A 24,728-nucleotide genomic window follows, 5' to 3' on the forward strand; every position below is an offset into this window, starting at 1 on the left:
AGCCAGGGCCATGTCCCTATAGGCCCTCACTGTCCTCAACATCAAAATCCCCTCGTATCCCCTCACTGAGCCCTGGGCTGTGAGGGACCCAGTGCCACCTTCCCTCACTGTCCGCAGCGGCACATCCCCTCGAGTCCCCTCACATCCCCTCGGCTGTCTCCAACGCCATCTGCCCTCAGGGGCTCATGAGGGACGCACCGCCGCCTCCCTCACGGTCCCTTGGCAGGGTCACGCGGTGCCACCGCCGCGGGCGCCATTTGGGCAGCAGGGTTCGACCCGGCGGGGCTCGGCTGCGTTCGGCTCCACTCGGCTCTGTTCGGTCGGGCTGGGCTCGGCGGGCCGGGTTCGGCTCTGCTCGGCTCCGTTCGGCCCTGCTCGGCTCGGCTCGGCCGCGTTCGGCCCGGCTCGGCGCGCTCGGCAGGGCTGGGCCGCTCCCGCATCCCCGGGCGGGGCGGTCCCGCTGCCGGCCCGGGGCGGGCAACGCCGCCCGCTCCCTCCCTCCGTCCCTCCCTCCTTTCCCGTGACCTCAGTTCCCGGCGGAGCGCGGCCCCACCGCGGCTCGGCTCCGCTGTGCTCCTGCGGGGCCCGCTCGCCCCCGCGCCCGGCCATGGCGCGCTGAGCGCCGCGGGGCCCCAGCCCGGGGGCGGCCGGGGCAGCCGGCAGGACGGAGCCGGCAGGACGGAGCGGGCCCGGCGGGCGGGACGGCGCTCGGCCTGCGCCGGGCGGGCGCGGCGGGCGGCGGCGGGCGGAGGCGCCATGGAGCCGGCGGAGGTGAAGGACCGCATCCTGGAGAACATCTCCCTCTCCGTCAAGAAGGTGGGAGCGGGAGCTCGGCGGGGGCTGCGGACACCGACCCTCGGTGCTGGAAGGACTAGGCCTGGGGAACCCCTGGGCCGGGCTGCGGGGCTGAGGACAGCCGTGGGACAGCTCTGGGCTCCGGGGTGTAGCCGGTGCTGTGCTGTGCTGGCGGTGTTGTGGGCAGCCCTGGGGACCCCCCTGTGCTGGGCCTGGGACAGCTCTGGGACCCCTTGCTGTCCTGTGGCTGAGGGGGCTGTGGGCCTGGGACAGCTCTGGGACCCCTTGCTGTCCTGTGGTTGAGGGGGCTGTGGGCCTGGGGACAGCTCTGGGACAGCCCTGGGGACTCCCCTGTGCCCAGTGGGGGCTGTGTCTACAGAAATACAGGGCTGGGAGACGTTCCTGGGGATCCCCAGACAGTCACCACTGCCATGACTGTAGGGTTGGACGTGCTGCCTGAGGCGTAGGGCTGGGAGACAATCCTGCAGACCCCCACACCCAAGAAACATCCCAGGGATACTGGTGAGCTCTGAGACAGGAGTGTGGGGTCAAGGGCACCCAGCATCCCCTTTGCTAGAAGTAGACACTTCTGGGGGTGTCTTTGGAGACCCCCTGTGCTGAGGGTGTGAGGTTGGACAGAGTCCTTCTGGTAGTGGGGATGGCACATCTGGGGTGGGGATTCACTCTGCCAAAGGGACACTGCAGGGTCACTCCCAGGACCTGTCTTAGCTGGGATTCTCCTGCCCGGGGTTCCCCTTTTCAAAGGACAGCCTTGTCCTTTTTCCTGGGGTTCTATTCAGGAGGGATTTGGAGTCCAGCCTAAAACCATCTTTGTAGAGGTTCTGCTTCCAGCTAGGCATGTCCTGTGGGGGGTACCAGATAGAGGGGCAGGACTTGGGACATTGTCCCCACGTACACAGGGGGTGTGTGGTTCATTCCTGTGCCCCCAAAACAGGGCTCTGGACACGTGTCCCCTCACCTTCTCCTTGCCCCTTGTTTCTCCTCGGATGGTTCCTTAACGCCCACAGTGGTGCTGGAAACATCCGTGGGCTGGCACAGACAGGACCAGGATGCTGGAATCTGTGGGAAGGCCAAAGGAGTGGGTTGTAAGGACATGCTGGAAGTTTTGGTTTGGCCCACACGTGAGCTCCAGCCAACCTTGAAAAAGAGCCCCTGCTCCATTTGAGGAGGACACGGGAGTTTCATTTGTGTTTTTCCACGTTTTGGGGGAAAGGCTGTCTGGACTTGCTGTTGTTTCTCCAGTTGTTGGGTTTCCTCTGCCTTATGGAATACGAATTTTCCTGTGCTCTGCAATGTGTCCTGACACAGATTCATCCATGAAAGCTTGTTTTATGAAGACCAACATGAGTGAATTCCTGGTGCTGTTAAGAAAGGGATGGCTGGATACTGCCTCTGGATGTAGGATGGATATGCAAATATCTCTTGGCTTTTTTCTTCTGTGGATGACCCTGCCTTTGATTTCTTGCCTTTTTGTCCTCTAAAAATTAAGGATAATCTTATATCTATCTGGAAATCAGTGGATGTTCAGCCTGCTCTGAGCTCTATCACAATTCTCTGCAATTCTTCTGCCTCAGTTTCTGTGTGTATATATAAGGAATACAACTTTCCACACAGAATTGGTTTGACATTTATTTGCATTCAGAAAATCCTTGGAAGACCATGTTTGGAAATGCTAAAAAATCAACATGATGTTTATTTTAATTGCTGTTGTGATCAAAGAGGACTCTTCAGCTCCAGGTCTGTCAACACACCTTGGCCTGCCTGATCCCTGCCAGCTCATATCTTGGTCCAGCAGTGAAAATTTTGGAATTTTCTAATCCTGTCTCTTCGTTCTTGTTCAGAGCAAAACTCTGGGAAGTGCAGGAGCCTGCTTCAGGCTGATGGATTAATTTCTACCACCCAAGTGAAATCAAACTCAGGCCATGGTGAAATTCCACCCTGCTTTTTTACCCCCAGGATGCCATTCTCCTTCCTCAGGGAAATCACTATGGAGCTGCTCATTTTTGCCAGTGCTTACCCCTCCCACTTCAGCCAGAAATCCCTGATCCTCTTTTTTCCTGTGAGTGGCAAGAGTAAAGTAATAGGTTAAGGGAGCAAGTGGCTTTGTGCTGGGAAATCCTACTCATCCCTCATCCTCGTCTTGAGAAACTCCTTGGCACTGAAGTTGTGTCATGGGGCTTGGAGCAGTTTTCCAAACATCCTGCCCCTGATTTCTAAAGCTTCCTCACAGTGTGGTTGCTCACTCTTTACTTCTACCACCAGTGCAGGTGTGGAATGGAGGGTTTGGATGTGGCTGTGGTGATGGTGGGGGTTTTCTTTTTCTCAGCTGCTGACCCAAAGAGGCAGAAACAAAGTCTTATTTTCATGGAGCTACCTTGTGCTTGGCAGCCTCGGATGGGGAAGGAGAGAAGCAGCAGCACAGGAAGGGTTTGACACTCAGGGCTGTGACTGTACCTGGCTGTGTTTACAGTTTTTACCAGGTGCTGCTGGATTTTAAGGATGGAGGATCAGATCACAAGCAGTGGGTGAATTCTGTACAAATCCACAGGAAAAAAATGCTTTAATTCCAAGCAAATCCCTCAAACCTCAGTGAACAGGACTGTTTCTGTTATTTTCCTGGAAAGACATGAGGGTTGGAGCAGAGATGCGAAAGGGGCTTGGAGAGGGTAATTCCATCCTGTGGAGTTCTCTGTGTTGTTCCCAGGTACCAGGGAGAGCTCAGTGGTAGCTCTGCTGTGGATTTCAGAGGTGTGAGGTTGGAGGTGTGAAGTCAGGCCTTCACTGAAAAAAGTGAGGCAAAACAGCTAACTCAGACAAAATAGAGAGATGGCAGGAGGTTTCTGCTCTTGGTGGCTTCAGGAGAGGCTGGGAAAGCTCAGCACTGGGGAGCTGGGTCCCTGCTTCAGTTCCAAAGGAACTTGGAGCATGGTTTTGATTTCCCATCTACAGCTTGTCCTCTGTGTCTTCCCTGGGAGCAGCAAATTAATTCACAGGGTGATGCTTTCTGCACACATGGACAGTGTTACTTCCGTCTTGTGACTGTTTATTTTCCCTTTTCCCACTCAGTTCCCCTTCTGTTAAGAGGGCTGTGCTCCAGCTCAAATTACTGCACAAATTGATGCCTAACCCTTGTTTTTTGCAAGGATTTAGGGCTTTATTGGGGCAGAAGGCTGAAGATGGGCTCAGTGTGCAGGCTATTGTTCATTCAAGTGCTTGTTTCCTTCTAGGAGATGCTGCTGTGTGTGGTGGCAGTGGGATGAGAGCAGCTTCCTGGTGCTGCCCAGGTGGACTCTAAACATACCAGAAATGCCAACAACTTCAAATCCATCCTTGGCCAAGCAATTCCTGGTAGCCATGAGCTGTCACAGGTTCCCTGGTCTATGAAGCTGGTGGTTTGTGTTCTCTTGGGTTTCCCTGAATATTCCCTGGGTTCAGGAGGGGTTTAGTGCTCTCCTACCTGGGATTAGATGGTGAAAATGCAAAGTCCTTAAATAGTATTATTGTTGACAAATCCAGGAGCTGAATGTATAGTCAGAAAGGAGGTTAGAATCCCAGATTTTGGAGCTCCTCTCTGGTTTTCAGGCTGTTCTGCTGGCTTTGAAGGACACACATTGCCATGAACTCTGGAGCAGCTGATCCTTGGTGCATGTCAATCAGGTGGGGTAGTGGTTTTTGCTGACGTTGCAGGAGTTCTTGCCAAAAGCTCTGGCTCTGTTCTGTTTCTGCATGACTTTGAGAAGGTTTCCACTGCCCTCACAGCAAGTTAATGCTGAGCCTTTGCTGCCTGTCTCCGGGTTGGATTTTTAGCTCTGTACCTTTGAAATGCCTTTGCAGTCTCCTGTGCTGCTGAGCTCTGCCTTGTGACACCTCTGCTTCTCCTGCAGAGAGAGGTGAGGGAGGGTGGCTTTGGGCATGGCTTAGTGACCTCGTGTCTTGGAGAGGAGCAAGAAGTGCTGGAGTGCAGCATCCCTACTCAAATCACACAGGGAATGTGCTCATCTCTGCCTGGCTGGATTTATTTAGCCCAGCTGCTGTGGAGGCAGCAGCTCTGGAGATGTGAAAGCAGCCAAAGTCTTTCTCCTTTTGAGAGGCACCTCTCTGGCTCAAAGACCACAGGGTTTTTATCTCTGTCAGGGTCTTTCCTCTTGTTCACTCACATCTCTCCAGGCCACATCTATTAGTGCTGCAGGCACCACATTAAGAGGGTAGCCCTGCATGTTCCTTTGCCACCAGTACCAGGTTTGCCAGCTGCCAAAAGCCTGTGGGTGAAGGTAGCAGCAATCTCATGGAACTCCTGAGTTGTCCATGAAGACAAGACACAGGGGTCACTCAGGAGCTTTTAACAAGTCCACAGATGTGTTTTGGTGGGCCTCCAAGGGCTTTGCTTCTGTGGTTCTGCTCTCATCACAGCTGTGTATTGCTTGTGTATTTCAGGGTTTATCTCTTTGGAAATTCCTCTTGCCTGATCCCAGTGATCAGGAAACTTCCCTGCCTGGCTGCCCAGGAGCCACTCTGGTAGTCACACTCACACCACCACGGGTCTGGTGCTGATCCAGGGTTCATCATCCACAGTTTCAAGGGGATTGGGTTCTGCAGGTACCTAAACTGATGTTTGTCCTCTGTAACACCCAAGATCAGCTTTGGAGCTGAGGGTAGGCAAGGCTGTGATAACATTTGGGGGTTTAAAACATCCCATTCATTCTCCTTGTCCGGAGAGCAGCCAGTTTAGGAGGGTGAATTTGGCTGTGGTTTTCCCAAGGAGCTGAAGGAAAGCCTCCAAGCCTCTCTGCCTCTGATTGCACAATTTTGGTGGCTGTTGAGTGATTTCAGCTTTCCCCACTTTTGGTGAACTGGTCCAAGAGGTGTAACTGAATTGAGCAGAGGGGAGTGACTCCATACCCTGTGTGAGAGGGAGCAGCAGCTCCTTTGGAGAGCAGCACTTTGTTTCTGGAGTGTTTCCCACTGGACTTGGGGGTTTTTTCCCTGTAAAATCTATTTTTTCTGTTATGTTATTCTCACCTGCCTTTGTTTAGCTCAGGGACCCTGTTCTGCTGCAGCTGATTCTGTGCCCAGCCCCTGCTCTGCTCGCTGTGACAGAGGAACAGGATAGGCCATAAAAATTCCCACTGGGAAAATCCTTGTCTGAGCCATGTCTGCCATGACATTCAACCCTCTTTTATGGATGATATGGAAAACTAGGAGTTTTCCAGGCACAGTAGTTCAGCCTCCTCTTTATCCATTTGTCATTGAATGTCTGTACCCCCTGAGCAGGTGTGGAAGTGACAGTTCTGAGGTGTCTGTCCTGGCCCTTCCCACTGTGTCTTCCCCTGGCACTGAGCTGTCATCAGCTGGGACAAGGTCAGTTGCCCTTTCTTGTGCTCCCTGGAGCTCCAGGATTGCTCCTGAGAGTGCTCAGCTCTTCAGCTGGGGAAAACCCCTTAATCTCAGTCCTGTGCTGTGGGTGGGAATGAGGGTTTTGAAGCACCTCTCCCCTCTCCCATCCCAGTTAAGGAGCTGAGGAATGCAAAGGGTGTTTGTTGTTCTTTCACCGTGTTTGTCCTGCCAGGGAAATACCAAGCAGAACAAGTGAAATGGAATTGATGCTGGAAAGTTGCTTGTGAAACATCTGCAGGGCAGATTTACAGAGGGGAGATGTGGACTCAGCTGGGTTGTGGCCAGAGTTGAACCTGTCAGGAGACTATTTCAGTGTTCAGTAAATCTTTGGAATTACTGAAGGGATTTCAAAGCCACCACAAGAACGACTGGATTTGGTAATGGGCTTTCCAGAACACCTCCCTGATTGTTTTTTGGCTTCCCTTACAACATAGGAGCTCTGCAGATCAGCCTGGAAGGCTTCACACTCATTGAGAACCATTGCATTAATAGGTTATAAAATTGTGCAAGGAAGAGCCTCTCTCGTGTATGCCAGCGTGGGGTAGGGTGTGTCACTGCTAGAAAAATGACCTTGTGATTGATAAACAGCAATTAGATCCTCCTCCTCCTCCTCAGTGGGGTCGAGGTGAGAGTGTTTCCCAGTTGTAGCCAGGGACCTGCTCCCGTTGGACAAACACTCCTCTGCTCCAGGCTCAGCTCTGTGCCCTCTCCCTGCGCAGAGAGGGGCTCTGTCCCACGAGCCCTGGTGCTCACACTTGCTGGGGCTGTGGAGTGCTCACAGTGGATGTATGGCCAGGATGCCTTTTGCATGCCAGCACTGCTTCTTTTGGCCACAGGAATGTCTATAAATAGCCCTGGGTCAGGGCTCCAGGCACTGCTGTGCCCCTCAGGAGTGCTCCATGCGAGCCAGCCTGCAGCCCTTCCTTCTGGATTTGGGCTGCAGAGGAGAAGAGGGAAACAGCATCTCCCCAGAAACCCACGGGTGATGTTTTTAATCATTTGCCTCCTCCTGACCTCCCTGGCTCCAGCCCAGCTCACTGCCCAGCTGTGTCAGGGAGCTGCTTTGTGGATGCCTCATGAAGTTTGGTCACCACCTCCCAGACAGGTCTGACTACAGAGGGAGAGGATGGTTCAATTATCCATGTGTGTTTTATAACAGCTTACAGGAGACTCCATATAAACACTCCATAAAATGCCATTTTTGGGGCAGTGCCACATCACTCCTGCCATCACCATGCTCAGGGAGCAGGGGCTGGGATCATCCTTCATGATGCTTGTGGATGTAATTCCTACAAATTTTCAGCTAGGCACTGGATCTTTGAAAGATGGTGCAGCTGCACTTTGTTCACCATCTGGGAAAGCTGTTTTATCCTAACTTTTCTCTGTGTGTCTTCAGCCTTCTTCCCAAGCCAGAAACACCTCCCCATCAGCTTTTGCAAGTCTTTCCCCACCCTGGCTGGAGGGATGACTCCACCCAGGAGATCCTGAGGCTTGCTGTGTCTTGTTTCCTCCCTGGACAGGGTGGCTGGGCAGGGATTCACCTGGCTGATCTCTTTTGGGAATTGTGCTCCAGTCAGCCATGCCTGCCCTTGGCTGGGTGCTGGAATCCTTTGGCCATGTTTATTTTGGAGGGATGCTGGGAATGGCACCATCCCTGAGTGCAGCTCTGTATGGGGATGTGGCACATCTCAGGGGGAGTGAGCCCTTCCCTGTGAGCCACAGCTCCTGAAAGGCCATGGCAGTGCCAGATCCCAATCCCAAACTGCTGAGTGCACGTTTCCCACCCAGTGCCTGGTGGGACCCTGTGACTGAGCAAAGCACAGTCACACCAGCTCATCCTCTGGCCCCTCATGTGCCACAGCCTCACCAGCTCATCCCCTGGCCCCTCATGTGCCACAGCCTCACCAGCTCATCCCCTGGCCCCTCATGTGCCACAGCCTCACCAGCTCATCCCCTGGCTCCTGCTGTGCCACAGTCACACCAGATCATCCCCTGGCTCCTGAGGTGCCACAGCCACACCAGCTCATCCTCTGGCTCCTGCTGTGCCACAGCCACACCAGCTCATCCCCTGGCTCCTGAGGTGCCACAGCCACACCAGCTCATCCTCTGGCTCCTGAGGTGCCACAGCCACACCAGCTCATCCCCTGGCTCCTGAGGTGCCACAGCCACACCAGCTCATCCTCTGGCTCCTGAGGTGCCACAGCCACACCAGCTCATCCTCTGGCTCCTGCTGTGCCACAGCCTCACCAGCTCATCCTCTGGCTCCTGCTGTGCCACAGCCTCACCAGCTCATCCTCTGGCTCCTGCTGTGCCACAGCCACACCAGTTCATCCCCTGGCCCCTGCTGTGCCACAGCCACACCAGCTCATCCCCTGGCTCCTGCTGTGCCACAGCCACACCAGCTCATCCCCTGGCCCCTGCTGTGCCACAGCCACACCAGCTCATCCTCTGGCTCCTGCTGTGCCACAGCCTCACCAGCTCATCCTCTGGCCCCTCATGTGCCACAGCCTCACCAGCTCATCCTCTGGCCCCTCATGTGCCACAGCCTCACCAGCTCATCCTCTGGCTCCTGCTGTGCCACAGCCACACCAGCTCATCCCCTGGCCCCTGCTGTGCCACAGCCTCACCAGCTCATCCTCTGGCTCCTGCTGTGCCACAGCCACACCAGCTCATCCTCTGGCCCCTCATGTGCCACAGTCACACCAGCTCATCCTCTGGCTCCTGCTGTGCCACAGCCTCACCAGCTCATCCTCTGGCTCCTGCTGTGCCACAGCCTCACCAGCTCATCCTCTGGCTCCTGCTGTGCCACAGCCTCACCAGCTCATCCTCTGGCCCCTCATGTGCCACAGCCTCACCAGCTCATCCTCTGGCTCCTGCTGTGCCACAGCCTCACCAGCTCATCCTCTGGCTCCTGCTGTGCCACAGCCACACCAGTTCATCCCCTGGCTCCTGCTGTGCCACAGCCTCACCAGCTCATCCTCTGGCTCCTGCTGTGCCACGGGGACAGGGTTGAGCCCTTTGAGTGGGTTTGCTCTGGGTATGGCTGTGGGGCCAGGTTTTCCAGCAGCCTCTCCAGGAACAGGGATGCAGGGGGAGCTGGTTTGTGCAGAGCAGGAGGCTCAGTGCAGAGCAGCTGGAAGGGACACCAACCCTTGGTGTAACATAGAATGAGCCCTTCAAAACCTAAACCACTTCCTGGAGGAAGATTGGGCTTTTCCAAGGAAGAGAAATCCATTTTTTAGATGGAGACAGCCACCATTTGATAATAGCTTGCACCCTTGGATGACAGGAGGAGGTCGATCCAGGGAGAGGGATGGGAGCTGTGCACTGGTTGCAGGAAGGAGCATGACAAAGTTCTGAGTTATTTTAGGGGAAAGGAGGAAAGAAAAAAGAGGAAATACTTCTATTTCCTCATCTCTTCTGCTGCCCAGCCTTGGAGTGTCTCTGTCACGAGGAATTCCTCCAGTAAGAGGCACAGACATGCTCCAAGTTCCCTCCACACTGACCTCTCCAAGCTGTGTCTCCTTTTTTTCAGTGGTGAGCTAATGAAATGCCTGATTTATTCTTGTTCCCCCCAGCTCTCCCACACAGCTGCACTTCCCCAGTCCTGCACAGAACCTCCTCCAAGTACGCCCCAGCTCCCTACAGAGCCCACAGCCTGGTTGGGACAAGTTGGGAATTTCTGCCTTCAAATTCTGGCTCATATCCTGTGAGATCTTTGCTTCTGCCTCAATTTTCCCAAAATTGGGATATTTTAGTGAGTTCCAGCTCTTGGAGATCATCCCCATGACCCCATCTATCCATCACCTGAGGGATATGGCTCTGCATTATGGGTCTGTTTCTTCCTCTGGTGTTCTTGCTGCAGCTTCAAACTCTGTCTGCAAGCACCTTCTGTAATTTTTCTTAAATAGTGGGATTTTAGGGCATTTTCCTCTCTGCTTCAGTCTGGGCTGCCTATGAATAGTGGGAATCTTCTGGAAAAGCTTCCTCCCAAAAATGGATAGGAGCTGTTGAGCTGAAATGTGCCAGGTCTCACTGGGTGTTGTGAAAGGCCCTGTGGATCTCTGGAACACCCACAGGTGCCTCTGCAAACACACCTGGTTGTGTATCTGCTTCCCCAGGAGGTTTACCTGCTGGGACAGGGATAGGCAGAGCAGGTGCCATTGGACAGAGGAGCTCTGGCTGCAACTCTCCAGGCTCAGCAGGTTTTTCTCACTAAGAGCTGGGACCAGCTCCATGCAGGAACATGCCTGGCTCTCCCATCTTACCTAAGAGCTGCAGAGGGATTCAAGGTCTTCAGGCCAGGAGGGTGTTGGAGCTCAATCTATTCATACTCTTAAGAGTGTTGTTGGGACCAGTTCCAGGGGCCCTGAAATGTTTTCTGACCTCTGGGTAACTTCACATCAAGACTGGATGATTTTTCCAAAAGGAGTAGTAATTCTGGAAGAGAAACCTGCTTTGATGGACAGGTCAGATTTGACAAGCACAACAATGTGAAGTTTTTGGATTTTACACGTCTGTCATCTAGTGAGGTTTAGCAAAGGCATGGCAGGTCACTAAAATAACATTTATATTGTCTGTGATATTATTGTGGCTCAGCTAAGCTGTTCTTGTTTGTTGCCAGCAAACAGCCATGGCCTGTCCAACTGAGATTACATCCAGGGAATGTAATCTCCCTGCCTGGATGCCAAGGATGTGTGAGACAGGACCTAAATAGATCTGTAAGCTCTGGGGGCAGGAGGAGGCCTGTGGGTCAGCTGGGAAGGGATATAGGATTTGGGTGCAAGGGGATTTCTAGGATTTCTGGCAAAACCAAGGAGAGGCCTCATCCATGTCAGAGCCAGAAGCAGAACAGAGCTGAGGTTTATTTCTGCTCTGAACCACTTTGTGGTGGCTGCAGAGGAACCACCAGACCCTGCTGGTCTGGTAGTGTTGGCTGGGAGAGAAGAGGCTGCTCACCTTTGGGGAACTTGGTTGTGCAGCCCCCTGGCACTGCTGGGCTGGGAGACGTGGGGACACTGGGCAAGGTTCTCTGTGTAGTTACTGCCTTTAGGGTCCTCTCAAAACCATCAGCTACTCCCCATAAGTAAAACCTGCAACAGGGTTTAGCAAGCTGAGAGATCACAAGAAACTGTTTAATGCTGGATATGAGCGTTTTGGCACCTCCAGCTGCTCCTTGTGGGCTGGAGAAGGGCATTCCAGCCATCCCATCTCTTCTTTTTGCAGCTGCAGAGCTACTTTGCTGCCTGTGAAGATGAGACACCGGCCATCAGAAACCACGACAAGGTCCTGCAGCGGCTGTGTGAGCACCTGGACCACGCTCTGCTCTACGGGTGAGCCTGGAGCCTGCCTCTGGCACGGGAAACCTGCTCTGCAGCCTCAGCATGGGGACAGCATCTAGGCAGGGATTGGGGTGGAGATAATGAAACTTCAATTTTCTTATGCAATTTTTGTTCCTGCAGACTGCAGGATCTTTCCTCCGGGTACTGGGTGCTGGTGGTTCACTTCACGCGCCGGGAAGCCGTCAAACAGATCGAAGTGCTGCAGCACGTGGCCACCAACCTGGGACGCAGTGAGTGCTCAGTGTCCCCAGTCTGGGTCTGGGGGCACCTGAGGAGGCCCAGGTTGTGCTGAGGAGGTGGGGCTGCTGCTGGATTGAGGGAGCCATTGGAATCCAGGTCGCAGGCAAAGAAATTGCAGAAGTATTAAAGTTGGAAAGGACCTCATCAAGTCCTACCATTAGCCCAGCACTCCCATGTCCACCACTAAAGTGCCACATCCACATGTAGTTTGAACATTTCCAGGGATGATGATTCCACCACTTCCCTGGGCAGCCTGTGCCAAGGAGGTGGGAGTCCTGCCATGGCCCCATGAGTTCTCTGGAAGTAGTGTCACTGTGCCTCAGGGTCATGTGCTGAGGTGTAGCCCAGCTTCTGCTGCCCTGAACCCAAGGGGCTGTGCCCTCAGGAAGGGTTCCTGGCAGATGGGAGCATCCCTTCTCACCCCACATCTTGCTGTACCAGTCATGCATGATTCTGCATTTTCCATGCTCTGAGTTTTCCATAGCAGAAGTTTGGGACCATCGAGGCCACTTTTGATGCAGGACCATGCCCAGATCTGCTGTGCCTGCTTATCCAAGCACCTGCAATGTCCTGGGCCTGCACTGGTGAGAGCAGAGCTGAGTGCAGACTCTACTGTCACCTCTATCTGCACCAGAATGTGTGTCAAATCTCACCTGGGCTGATTCACAGCGATTCTCCCTCTGCCTCTCCTGGCATTTCTCTCAGGGCTCCCATCTTGCTGGAGAGACACAGTGGTGTGGCTACTTTTTCACCTGTCTCCCACCAATTTTACTCCAAGTCATGGATCTCTCACTGGCATTTCCACCCCCCACCTCCCCCCCCAGATTTCCCTCATAGTTGCTCCCCTCAAATGATACGAATTAATGATCTGAGGGGTTTTACCTAATTTGTGACTATTTCTAGACTTGTGTCACTTCTCAGGTGTTTCAGATAAATCTCTCTGCTGCTCTGTTTCCAGGCCGGGCCTGGCTGTACCTTGCCCTCAACGAAAATTCCTTGGAGAGCTACTTGAGGCTGTTCCAGGAGAACCTCAGCCTGCTGCACAAGTACTATGTCAAGTGAGTATCCCATCTCCTTCTGCTTTGGGCAGTGTGTGACATACCTCCTTGTCAGAAGCCAGCCTAAATTTGCCAGTGGGGGGGTAAGCAGTTGATCAGGGCTTGATTTTTTTTTTTTTCCTTGTGGGATTTACATGGTTAATTTAAAGGTCCTGCATGTAAATGCTCTGTTCTCTTATCTCTATGAGGCTTGCAAGCATTTTTCCTAGTTCCTGCTTTTTCTCTGCAGTCCCCTTTATATTTCTCCATTATTTCCAAGGAGCTGCTGAGCTCCTGTCCAGACACCCAGCTTTGCTGGGCACCTGGAAATGTGGCTGTAGCTCAGTTTGGGGACAAGTACATAGTGGCTGCCCACAGAGGCAAGGAGTGGGCTGCCAGCTCTGGGGCCGATCTGTGGCAGCTTGGAGACGCCCCCAAAGAAACAGAAGGGCCCTTGAAGCTGCTCCTCCTCTTTCCCACATCTGTAAAGCTCTTCTGTTCTCCCTGTGGCAGGAACGCCCTGGTCTGCAGTCACGATCATCTGACCTTGTTCTTAACACTGGTGTCCGGGCTGGAGTTCATCCGCTTTGACTTGGACCTGGTGAGTGTTTGATCTGTTCTTCTGACTCTGGGAGATGGGAGTGTGGAGCAGGGGAGGTCCAGGGTGGGACAGATCCCACTGCTTGGTCCAGGATGGACCTTCCTGTTGACCTTAGCTGAAAACATAAAGCTGATGGTTTTGGGAGACTTTTAAGGTCTTTGGGTATCCAACAATGGGGTTTATTCCTGTTGCTCAGTCCTTCACTGTTTGAAGGAGGAGCAAGGCAGCTGCAGGGCAGATTGATGGGGATAAAGGAGCTGAGCTCTGTAAGTGTAGTATGAAACCCTGGTGTCCCTCCAGAAAACATAAATCCACTGGGTAACCCGTGGCAAGACACTGGGTTTCCTCTGAGATGGACACTGAGAAGGGACCTTCAAGAGACAGTTGCAGTGTTTTGGTGGGGTGACATTTCCCCAGTAGTGACTGGAGCCTGACTCTGAGGCATTCCCTGCCTGCAGGATGCTCCATACCTGGATCTGGCCCCGTACATGCCGGATTACTACAAGCCTCAGTACCTGCTGGACTTCGAGGAGCGCCTGCCCAGCTCCGTGCACGGCTCCGACAGCCTCTCCCTCAACTCCTTCAACTCTGTCACCTCCACCAACCTGGAATGGGATGACAGTGCCATTGCTCCATCCAGTGAGGGTCAGTGGTTCTGGGGACAGTGTGGGCAGGGCTGTGTTCTTCCCACATCCCCCTCAGATAAGGCAGCAGATTTTAGACTGGAAGAGACCAAGAGATCCAGCAGCTGGCTGGGAGTTTCTCCTGTCTTACGTCCTTGGGAGACAGGACAAGGGGGAATGGTTTAAACTAAGAGTTTTAAAATAAAAGACAGGAAATTTAGATTAGGTATTAGGAAGAAATTGTTCCCTGTGAGGGTGGGCGGGTCATGGCATAGTTTGTCCAGAGCAGCTGTGGCTGCCTCATCTCTGGAAGTGTCCAAGGCCAGGCTGGATGGGGCTTGGAGCAGCCTGGGATAGTGGAAGGTGTCCCTCCCCATGGCAGGGGTGCAATTAGGTCAACTTTAAGGTCCCTTCCAACCCAAACCATTCTGTCCCCAGAAGTTTTGCATAAGCAGCTGTTGTGCTGCATCCCTGGGTTTGTATTCCGGCTTCTTCCTCAGCAGAGCATGTCTTGTGCCAGACATGTCCTGCCTGTCACTGTCACTGGGTGTCCCTGGCCTTCCGGTGCATGGCTGCTTAATGCTCGAGAGAAGAGGGCTTTGGAGTAGAGATTCAGGAGATTTTGGAGATGGATTTTGGGTATCACATAATCTCAGCCTATTCCATGTGTCCAGGCAGTGGCTGTGCTCTGTCTCAGTCTGTCCATGCACAGAGGGGTTTGGTGCTGATGTAGGAATGCTGGACCAGGACCCAGGAGGGCAGGAATTGCTGCTGTTCCTCTGGTGTGGAGGAATTTAGCTTTTTCCTGTAACAATTACTCTGCTCATCTTTTCAACTGGAGCATGTCTCTACCCTGAGAGTGTAGGTGGAACTGGGGATTGTAGGATCAGAGGACAAGTTTTTCCCTTTAATCAGATCCCTGGCTTTGCAAACATTCATGAGTCAAACATCACAGTATCTGTGGGAGGTAAGTGTGAAGTGGGGAAACTGAGGCACAAAGAGATTCAGTTGCTTCCCAGAGAGGATCAAGCCTTAGGTGACACTGTTTATCTGGTTTAGCTTCCCAGCAGTTTGAATAGTGGGGCCTTCACTCTTCCCTGATCCTTTTGTAACTCCCATAACATGTTTGTTCCAGAAGGAACAACCATTAGTGCAGCTGGTTTCCATTCACATCCACATTCCCTATTCTCTCACGTGTTCCAGATACCAGTGGATGATTGCTTTGTTTCTCCCCGTTCCCATCTCCCTCCCCAAACCCCCTTCACACTCTTCCCTCTCCCCACTTCCCTCTCCACTACCAGTATTTCTAATCCTGAGTTTTGTCCCTCATTTTTGTAGATTATGATTTTGGAGATGTCTTTCCAGCAATGCAGACCATGCCCAGCAGAGACTGGGAAGGTGGGACACGCTCATCTCTTACAGCATTTTGGTTTTCTCTCTGCATTGCTGCCCCCTGAGCTTGCTGCATGTTCCCATGTTTGTTTCTTTAACAACCAACTGCCCTGTCCTGATGGAATTCTGTACAGGCCCAAAATATGGGGTGTGCCAGCTGCCCTCATGCCATGGATTTCCTCTTTGGGGTAAAGCACACAGGGTGAAAAATTGATCCACCATCATTGGTTTCCTGAAAGCCCTGGAAAGCAGCTGAACTAATTCTGCTGCCTTTAATTTTGGGCATTTTGCCAGAATTAATTTGGGATGTTTGGTTTTTCCTGGATCATCCTGTTCTCCCATGAAGCCACAATATCCAACACATGGCCATGCTCAGTTTGGGTCCCTACATTTGTTACTTTTATTGATTTTATCATTTTTTAAACCCATTTACCAGCTACCTCTGGCCTTTATGGCCAAGAGCACTTGCCCAGTTTAAAGGAATTTGTTCTTCCTCCACATGCAGCCCCTGTGTGTATCCTCCACTGGAACAGCATCCTCTCCCAGAGAAAACACACCCACACTCCATCCTTTGCAGCTCAAAGCTGGATGGAGCCTTATGGTACCACCTGAATATTTGGGAATATTTGGGCAAATCTGCCTGAATTCCATGTGGATTGCTCTCAGCTCTAACATGCTCCCTCTTGCCTTCTTTCCTACCCCACACACAGGGATGTCACTGAGGTGGTTTAACCTGTCCCTGGAGGGTACAAACCACATTTCCAAACCCAAGGTGCAACCAGCAGCTCCAGTGTGGGTGTTGGGTGGAGGCTGAAGCCCAAGGGTGCTGGGGGAAGGCAGATCCCTCTGGATTTGAGGAATATGAGCTCACTCTCTCCCTGCTCTGGGGCAGCTTCTTCAGTGGGAACAGTGGTATTCTGGAATCATCCAGCAAAAACCACCTGGATTAGAGTTTTACAAGAGGTTCATTTTCCTCCTCAAATCCTACACTCCAAATAAGTCTGCTAGGGCTGTGGTTCTCTTCCCAAGGGGTCTTTTTAGCCAGCTGTGAAAAGGAATCACAGAATCATTGAATGGTTTGGGTTGGAAGGGACCTTAAAGATTATCTTGTTCCAATCCCTTGTCATGGGCAGGGACACCCTCCACCTGACCAGAAAGGAGAAAAGGGGAGGGCATGGATAACTTCCCTTTAACCATGATTTTGGATGCATAATAGATAGTGATAGTACAAGCATGATTCCTGCAGCCCTTCTCCACTGCTCCTTTTCTCTCTGAAGACTAACATGGGCTCAGCTGTTTGTGGTCTGCCTGTCTGTGCTGCCTGCTGTCCTCAGACCCCGTGAATGCCGTGTCCCCTCTCTGGCACACCCCAGTCCCCACGTGTGTCTCATGTGAGCAGAGGAGAGCAGCCAGCCCCGTTAGGATCGCTGCTCTATGGGCTGGCTCCATGTCTGCCCTTCCAGCTGAGCAAGCACTTCCCATGCCCCGTGGCAGGGCAGGAGCAGCAGCCTCGTGGCTCCTTGTCACCTCGCTCAGGAACAATGGCCCCAAGACCCCTCAGACTCTTCCCACAGACACCACTTGTGCTTCTCCATCCGTCTGGGTGACTGAGCTGCTGCGTTCAGGCATTTTCTGAGCTGCAGAGCAGGTGCAGGGTCCCACGCTGGCCTCCCTGTCCCTCCTGGCCAGGAGCTACTGGCAGTGCCAGCGGTGCGGTGCCCCCAGCGCATGGCTGGCGCTGACGCCCGTCCCGCCTGTCCCCGCAGATGGAGACCTGACGGACACGCTGAGCTGCCCGCGCTCCGGCGCCTCGGAGGCGCAGGGCGGCAGGGCCAGGAGCCCCACGCAGCGCCACAACCCCTTCAACGAGCAGGCGGCCAACGCCGCGTCCTCCGCCGACACCACGCCCGTGCACGCGGCCGCCCGGGACGGGACAGAGGCCACCCCCGAAGGAACCGACCAGTCCGAGAGCTGCACGGAGCTGGAGGTCATCAGGTGGGGCAGAGCTGCTGGCCTCGGAGGGCTGACTGAGCATGAGCCTCCTCTCCTACCCGGCCAGGGCGGTCTCTGCTGCAGCCCTTGGTCAGCCCTGTGAGGCTGGGCTGGCTGCCTGTGGCTGATTCCACATCACCCCCTTTCCCTGCCACTGTGTGTCAGAGGGCTCAGAGTAATCCACAAGTGTTTATTTGGAGCTCTCTCCAGCTGGTGGCAGCTTTGCAGCAGCTCTGGGGCTTGGATCTTCTCTCCCATCCTGTCCCTCCTCCTGTTTGTCAGTGAGCTGTGGCCAAACCTGTTGCAGGAGATGCATCTGCAGAGCTCTGGCCGGTGTTTGGGTGTTCGACTCCTGCAGGGGAGATCCCCAAGGGATCCCTCAGAGCCCTCAATGCAGACAAAGAGCTCAGGGCTCTGTCTGCTCACACCCAGTGATGGGGACTCCCCAAACCTGCCCAGCAGGGCTGTGCTTTGTTCTCATGCCAGGTTTTTCCAGGGAAGGAGCAGGGCTGGGTTTCACTCATTATCCCACATGGGAGACACAGGGAAGGGAAGCACTGGGCTCGCTTCCCAGACAGGGGTGACCTGGCAGCAGTTTGGGTGCCGTGGGTGCCAGAACACTTCCACAGGATATGCCAGTGTGCTCCAACCTGCATCTCCCTCTTCTGGCAGGTGGGGACACCTCGAGAAACCTCCTCCCTTCCCAGCCTCTTGATCTCAACCAGGGATTTCTCACAAGTCACTTCAGCTCCACAACCATTTGTGATCCCTTTGGAGCTGAAAGCAAGCCCAAGGTGCTGTGTCAGCAGTGACACACCTCTTTTTGGGATAGGTAGGAAAAAGAGTCCATACCTTGTCTCATGAAAACTGGCACAGAGATAGGGGCTCTACCTGGCTGCACATTGGACAACGTTCTTGATAGACAGATTTCTCTGCAATAGGGAAAATTGCAAAGGAATGTTGTTAGGAAAGGGTTGCAGAGCCTAACCAGGCACAGTGGGTGATGTTCTTTCTCTCACAGGTTAGCCAAGAAGAAGAAGACAGGCAAGAAGAAGAAGGTGAAGCCTGAGGAGGCAGTGAACAGTCCAGCGCCCGAGGCCAGCGGGGACAGCGGCATCAACGGGCTGAGCGACAGGGAGGAGCCGCCGAGGGACAGGGAGGAGCCGCCGAGGGACAGGGACGGGGACAGGGAGGAGCCGCCGAGGGCCGGGGGCCCTGCTGCGCTGGGCGGGCCGGAGGAGGGCGGGGAGCGCGGTGCCCTCGGCCCGCTGGCCCTGCGCATCCCCGAGATGAAAGATACGTCCATGGAGAGCGTGGGGCAGCCCCTGAGCAAGGTCATGGACAGGCTCAACGGGCAGCTGGACCCCGGGGGCTGGACCGCCGCCCTGGAGCCCCCTGGGCAGCCCTTTCGGACTGGCACGCCAGGGGAGACCCCAGATGGATCGTCCTCTGGCGACTTCAGCGAGGGGATTTCAGCCCCCATGGACTTCTACCGATTTACCGTCGAGAGTCCAAACGCTGCTGCACCAGGTGGTGGCCACCATGACCCTCCAGGGCCTGGCCAACCGCCACATGTTTCTGGTAGCCCTGAGGCTCCTAAAGAAGAAGAAAAAAGCAGAGAAGGAGAAGCAGTTGGGGCAGTAGAGGAGTTTGAAAGGGCAAGTGATGAACCTCAGACTAGCCAGACAGAAAGCACCAACCCACAGGCTCTCTGTGAGCCCAAGAAGGAGCAGCCCAGCCCTTCCCCAAGCAGCGCTGAGGACTCTGGGGTGGAGGAAGGGCAGGGCAGCCCCTCGGAGCTGACCCATCCCTCCGAGTTCAGGTGAGGATGGGTTTGTTCAGCAGGGAGAGCATCTTCCAAACAATCCTGAGCTCAAGTTGACACTTTCCCCTTTGTCCTCGGTTTGGGAGGCAAAGCGCGTCCTTCTCCAGGATGAAGAGGAGGCACAAAGGGTCAGGAAGAGGAGGTCTTGGGGAGCTAACAAGTGCCCAAATCATGGACACATTCAACAAGGAAGGGCATTGCCCTTCCTGGACTCACATCATGTCCATCCTTTGCTGTCTCTCTCTGCAGGGTGGATAACAACCATCTCCTCCTGCTGATGATCCACGTCTTTCGGGAGAACGAGGAGCAGTTGTTCAGGGTAAGGGGTCTCCATCAGTGGAAGGATCAGCTCTGTGCTTGCATCAGCCCAGGGCTGAGAGCTCCTTTTTTTCCATGCAGATGATTCGAATGAGCACGGGGCACATGGAAGGGAACCTGCAGCTGATCTATGTCCTGCTGACGGATTGCTATGTGTACCTGATCCGGAAAGGTACCTCATCCCAACAGCCCCTGGGCTCAGTGCAGAGAGGAAGCTCCATACCTGGCTTGTCCATGGATTAGGCCATCACTACCTTCACTGCCATTTCCCTTGAGTCCTGTGGTCACAGTAGGGAGCTCACATGGACTTGTCCCCCCGGGAGCCCTGGGACACGTGTCCTGTGCTCTGTGCTGCCAGGCTCAGTTTGCAGGAGCATTGCTGCTGCTGCAGAGGGGGTGCTGTGCCCCCCTTCACGTGGCTCTCTGTGTCTGTGACAGGGGCGGCGGAGAAGCCGTACATGGTGGAGGAGGCCGTGTCCTACAACGAGCTGGATTACATCTCGGTGAGCGTGCCAGGGTGGGCAGCCCAGGGGAGCTGGAGGCCAGTGGGGGGGTCAGTTCTCATCTGTCCAGGGGTGAAAGTGCCAGGAGCATCACAAGGGGTTTGTGTCCATGGGGAGTGTTCTGGGCAGTGAACCTTTGAGACTGGCAGAGTTGGCAGTGATGCCCCTTCCGCCGCCACCTCTGTGGGTGCTCACCTTGCTTATGTCTTTGCATGGGCAGCACTGACCCTTTACTTGGGGCCAGAAGCTCGGTGAGCCCTGCTCTGTTGCCCCTCAACCTGTGCCTGGCTTCCCTAACCACTGGTGTGTGGCACAGGTTGGGCTGGATCAGCAGACAGTGACGCTGGTGTGCACCAACCGGAGGAAGCAGTTTCTGCTCGACACTGCTGACGTGGCTCTCACTGAGTGAGTGGGGAACATGGAACTCTGGAATTCTTGGGTTTGGGGACAGTGGGAGACTCTGGAGACAGCACTTCATGACAGTCCTGCCACCTGTGAGGGGCTTGGGGGTTGGTTTGATACCACCAGCTGAACCCAGATGACAGCTGGAAATGCCTGAGGCATGGATACAACCAAAGTATCTTCCCTGGATAAAGTGTCACCCCGTCTCTCAGTCTGAGTTTTGGGGCTCTGGGCAATGCAGACCACGTGTCACTTGTGTCACTTGAGTAGGGATGAGCTCTTGAGTTCCAAGGCATGTCCTCAGATCTCTGTGTGTGCTGGCAGCTCAGGGAGGTGACCATCAGGTCATGCTGGGATCTGTGCTGGAGTGAATGACCCCCTCCCAGTGTCACCCATCTCCTTCCTGGAGTTCAGACTTTGCAGCCTCCTGTCACCTTTGGTCTGTAGATTGATTTTGTGACTCTTTGGCCTGGAAGACCAGAGGCCCATGCTTAAGGGGAGGCCCTTGGGCACCAGAATGTATGAAAAAGATGAGGGGCTTTTTGCCCCAGCCTTGTCAGAAATCTCTGCCTCCCTCTCAGGTTCTTCCTGGTCTCCTTGAAGTCAGCCATGATCAAAGGGTGCCGGGAGCCCCCTTATCCCAGTATCCTCACTGATGCCACCATGGAGAAACTGGCACTTGCCAAGTTTGTGGCACAGGAGTCCAAGTGTGAGGTGAGTGAGGATATCTCTGCCATCGCTGCAGGTGATGAAAGCTTGCAGGAACTCCCTTGACTTGTCCTGGTTCTTGCAGGCCTGCAGCGTGGTTGTGCGTTTCTACGGCCTCGTCCACTGGGAAGACCCCATGGATGAGGTGCTGGGACCTGGCAGCAGCAGCTGCTCCTCTGCAGAAAATGCCGTGACCAAGGATGGCATCCTGCACTACAAGGCAGGCACCTCCTACCTGGGCAAGGAGCAGTGGAAGCCCTGCTTTGTGGTGCTCAGGTGGGACTGGAGCTGTGGGTCAGGGCTGGGGTCAGACAGGGTTCTTGGAAGAAGGTGCTGGGAGCAATTTGCTGCCCCAGAGCTACTTGGGAGGTGGAGAGAACTCAACTTGCCACCTGAAGTGGCCAAGCCACCAGTTTGGTGGCTAAAGCCACTGTTTGTGGGTGCCCAGCAGCAGGAATGTGACCCCATGGGGCTGCATGGGTGGAGGGCAGGGCAGGGGTGGCTGTGGGACCACAGCCAGAGGGTACCAGAGCTGATGTGACTCCAGTTACCTCCCGTCTCATCTTCCGAAACGGCAGCAACGGGATCTTGTACCAGTACCCAGATCGGACGGACGTCACCCCTCTGCTCTCCATCAACATGGGGTAAGTGGCTGGTAGGACACAGCACCCAGACTCGATGGGGATCTGGGGAGCAGGAGCTATTTGGGGTGTCCAGGGAGGGGTTCTAGGTTGGATCATGACCTGGTCCATGCCGCTGGAATCCCAGCTGCTCCTGCCTTGGGGGCAGGTGCCCATTAGGTTTGGCTCCAGTGCATGCCACTGGAAATGGGCTCATTTCCTTCCTTGGGTGGGGCCTTGGCCTCTGGGGTGGGTGATGCATCCCTCCAAGAGCCCTGCTGGGAGACCCACTGTGCTCAACTCCAGCTCTGTGGCAATGTGAAGAGCCTGGAGATGGTCCTTGGAGCGATCCCAGGAGATGTCACGGATGGGAAATGAGTGTTTGTTGGGAGCAGGGGTGAGGGCTGCCCAGGGAGGGCAGTCAGAGGCTGTTTTCAGCTCGTGCTGGCCCATCCATCCTGCTCATCTCCGTCCTCCCCCTCTCTCCAGCGGCGAGCAGTGCGGGGGATGCCGGCGTTCCAACACCACCGACCGGCCCCACTCCTTCCAGGTGATCCTGACGGACCGGCCCTCCCTGGAGCTGAGCGCTGACAACGAGGAGGACATGGCAGACTGGATGCAGTACTTCTGCCAGGCTGTCTCCAAAGGGGTGAGCTGGGGACAGGCCCCGAGCGTGGGCGCTTCGGCCCCCTCCTTTGCCCAGAGCCCCTTTGGCGCTGCCAAAGGAGCAGGGATGTCTGGCAGGATGAAGCAGGCAGCTTTATCCTGAGCCAGGAGGGCTTCCCCACAGGGCACCCCATGGAGATGGGGCTCCACCCTGCCAGGCTTTACCCCCCTTCCCCACCCCCACAGGTGATCCCCCAGGGTGTTGCCCCCACGCCGTGCGTTCCCTGCTGCCTGGTGCTGACAGACGAGAAGGTTTTCACGTGCCACGAGGACTGCCAGACCAGCTTCTTCCGCTCGCTGGGCACCGCAGAGCTGACGGACATCACTGCCGTCTCCACAGAGGCTGGCAGGGAGTACTGCATCCTGGTGAGTGCAGGGCTCTGGGACGTGCTGGCCCGCTGGGCAAGCACCCAGCACTGACACCTGGCCTCTCTCTTGGTGCTTAGGAGTTTGCTCAGGACAGCAAGGAGTTCCTGCCCCCCTGGGTCCTTTATTTTAGTTGCACTACGGAACTGGAGAGGTTTCTGTCAGCACTGAACATCGCGTGGAGGAACATCTACCAGGTGAGCATGTGGGGCTGCCTCATACCCTCACCGAGTGAGGGAGGGCAGAGGGATGAATTTGTCCCTGTAGGGTGAGCCCAGCTTTCCCACACAGGGCAGGAGGGGCAGGGAGCTGCTGTGGGTCCATATAATCACAGGAAGTAGGATTTAGAGCTGGCAAGACAAGCCATGAGCATCCAGTGCTGGTGAGGGGAGTGGGAGGGATGTGGGTCAGCCCCACTGTCACCATGTCCATGACACAGGCGGCTTCCCCATGTGGATTTGGGGTGGTTTTACAGCAAGAGGGAGAAGTGACTGTTGTGTGTTCCCCTCCTCACACCTCACACGGTGTTCCAGGTCGATCTCCAGCAGAAGGCCATTGTGGATGCTGCTGTGAAGAAGAAGTGTGAGGATGCCCAGAGCCTCATCGACAGCGCCTGGCAGCGCAGCGACAGCCTGTGCCGGGGCCGGGCCGAGCGAGACCCCTGGTGCTGACCGTGGCCAGGGGAGGACAGTTCACGGGAGCCCATTTCTGGGGATCAGGGCCTGTACCTGGCCAGCTGGCACCCCAAACCCTCCTGACATCGCTTGGTCCCCACCAGGGCCATGCCTGCAGCGTGGACCCCACGCTCTCCACCAAGCCAGGGACATCCAGCATGGTTTGGGGAGCAGCCAGACGCTTCACCACCTGCGCCTTCCTCCTTGTCCAGCTGCCACAGGGCAAATAATTTGCCTTTCACAGAATAATATCCCAGTAGTAGTGAGGGAGAGGGTGGGAGCGGGGTGGGCTGGGACGAGCATCCCCGTTCTGGTGGGGAGCAGGACTGAGGACTTGTTCATTTTCGAACAGGGCCAGGGTGAGGCAGGAACACTCAGTTGTTGCCATGCATGTTTTCTTGCTCATACAATCACTGAGGACGGCACCCCTCTGCCTCCTTCTCCTGGAGAGCTCCGGGGCCTCCAGAGCTCACTGAACCACTCTCAGCCTGCACAGGAGATTTGAGGCTAGGGAAGAAGGAACAGGGCCAAATATTTGGCTTAAACATGGTTTTAGGCGATCTTAGCAGCCGGTTTGTGGTTTGAATGCTGGCCCTGTGCACTGGCGAGAAGAGATGGAGTCCCACGTTCTTCAGGTGTCCTGAGGGACGTTGTCACATGGCTGCCACCAAACATGTCCCCATCTTCTCAGCTCACTGCATCCGAGGCCAGCAAGGACCCATTGCCACTTGCGCTCCACAACGAGCACTTTGGGGCACAACCCCAGCTTTTAAATAATATTAATAATAATAATTAATAATAATAATAACGTGGAGACCTTCTCATGTAATATACGTTCACGGGGCCTTTTTCTGGGAGGAAACGTACGTGACTGAATGTATATGTACATACATCTGCTTCCTTTCCCCCCTCCCCAAATAAATGAACCTTGATAACTCAGCCTTGGCCCTCTGCTGCTGCTCTTCCTGCACTCACATTGGAGCCTTTGGGATGGCTCTGGGGCAGGGAGAAGGGGGGATTTGGATGGAAAGAGGGAAGGATGTGCACCTCCGGTTCCTCCCTGAACCCCAGCAGCATTAACCCTGCGGTGGGACATGTTTGTGGCTTCAACTGGGAATTGCCCATCAGGACACTTCATGTTTTGTACTTATCCAGGAGATATTCCCAGTCCCCTGGATCCCAGAGATCTAGTCCAGTCTAGACAAGAAA

At 54.8% G+C, this 24,728-nt stretch overlaps 1 protein-coding gene across 6 annotated transcripts; it reads left to right on the forward strand.

The window, feature by feature from the left end:
- The first annotated feature begins 350 nt into the window (after window positions 1-350).
- Window positions 351-24,458, forward strand: PLEKHM2 (pleckstrin homology and RUN domain containing M2). Of its 6 annotated transcripts, none has more exons than XM_056508256.1 (21): window positions 527-816; window positions 11,437-11,543; window positions 11,673-11,782; window positions 12,277-12,376; window positions 12,751-12,850; window positions 13,343-13,430; window positions 13,889-14,075; window positions 15,392-15,451; window positions 17,212-17,440; window positions 18,459-19,259; window positions 19,512-19,581; window positions 19,662-19,752; window positions 20,019-20,083; window positions 20,400-20,488; window positions 21,067-21,199; window positions 21,279-21,469; window positions 21,772-21,837; window positions 22,303-22,462; window positions 22,666-22,845; window positions 22,926-23,042; window positions 23,379-24,458. In XM_056508256.1, exons 2-21 carry the CDS (start codon window positions 11,465-11,467, stop codon window positions 23,514-23,516), a joined length of 3,054 nt encoding a protein of 1,017 aa, XP_056364231.1. In that variant the 5' UTR covers window positions 527-816; window positions 11,437-11,464; the 3' UTR covers window positions 23,517-24,458. The 6 variants fall into 6 exon arrangements, with proteins under 6 accessions (XP_056364236.1, XP_056364231.1, XP_056364234.1 ...); XM_056508259.1 differs by having other exon boundaries at window positions 12,280-12,376; XM_056508257.1 differs by lacking the exon at window positions 527-816 and adding an exon at window positions 1,777-2,875.
- The last annotated feature ends 270 nt before the right edge of the window (window positions 24,459-24,728 follow it).

This window comes from Oenanthe melanoleuca, chromosome 21, assembly GCF_029582105.1.
Source record: "Oenanthe melanoleuca isolate GR-GAL-2019-014 chromosome 21, OMel1.0, whole genome shotgun sequence".
In the NCBI taxonomy this organism is placed as follows: domain Eukaryota; kingdom Metazoa; phylum Chordata; class Aves; order Passeriformes; family Muscicapidae; genus Oenanthe; species Oenanthe melanoleuca.

Bases quoted from the DNA above. Each gene is read 5' to 3' on its own strand.
- PLEKHM2 (XM_056508256.1), top strand. From the start codon at position 11,465: ATGAGACACCGGCCATCAGAAACCACGACAAGGTCCTGCAGCGGCTGT. The intron at 12,377-12,750 runs GTGAGAGCAGAG...CTCTGTTTCCAG, and splicing joins AATGTCCTGGGCCTGCACTG to GCCGGGCCTGGCTGTACCTT. The intron at 14,076-15,391 runs GTCAGTGGTTCT...TCATTTTTGTAG, and splicing joins CATTGCTCCATCCAGTGAGG to ATTATGATTTTGGAGATGTC.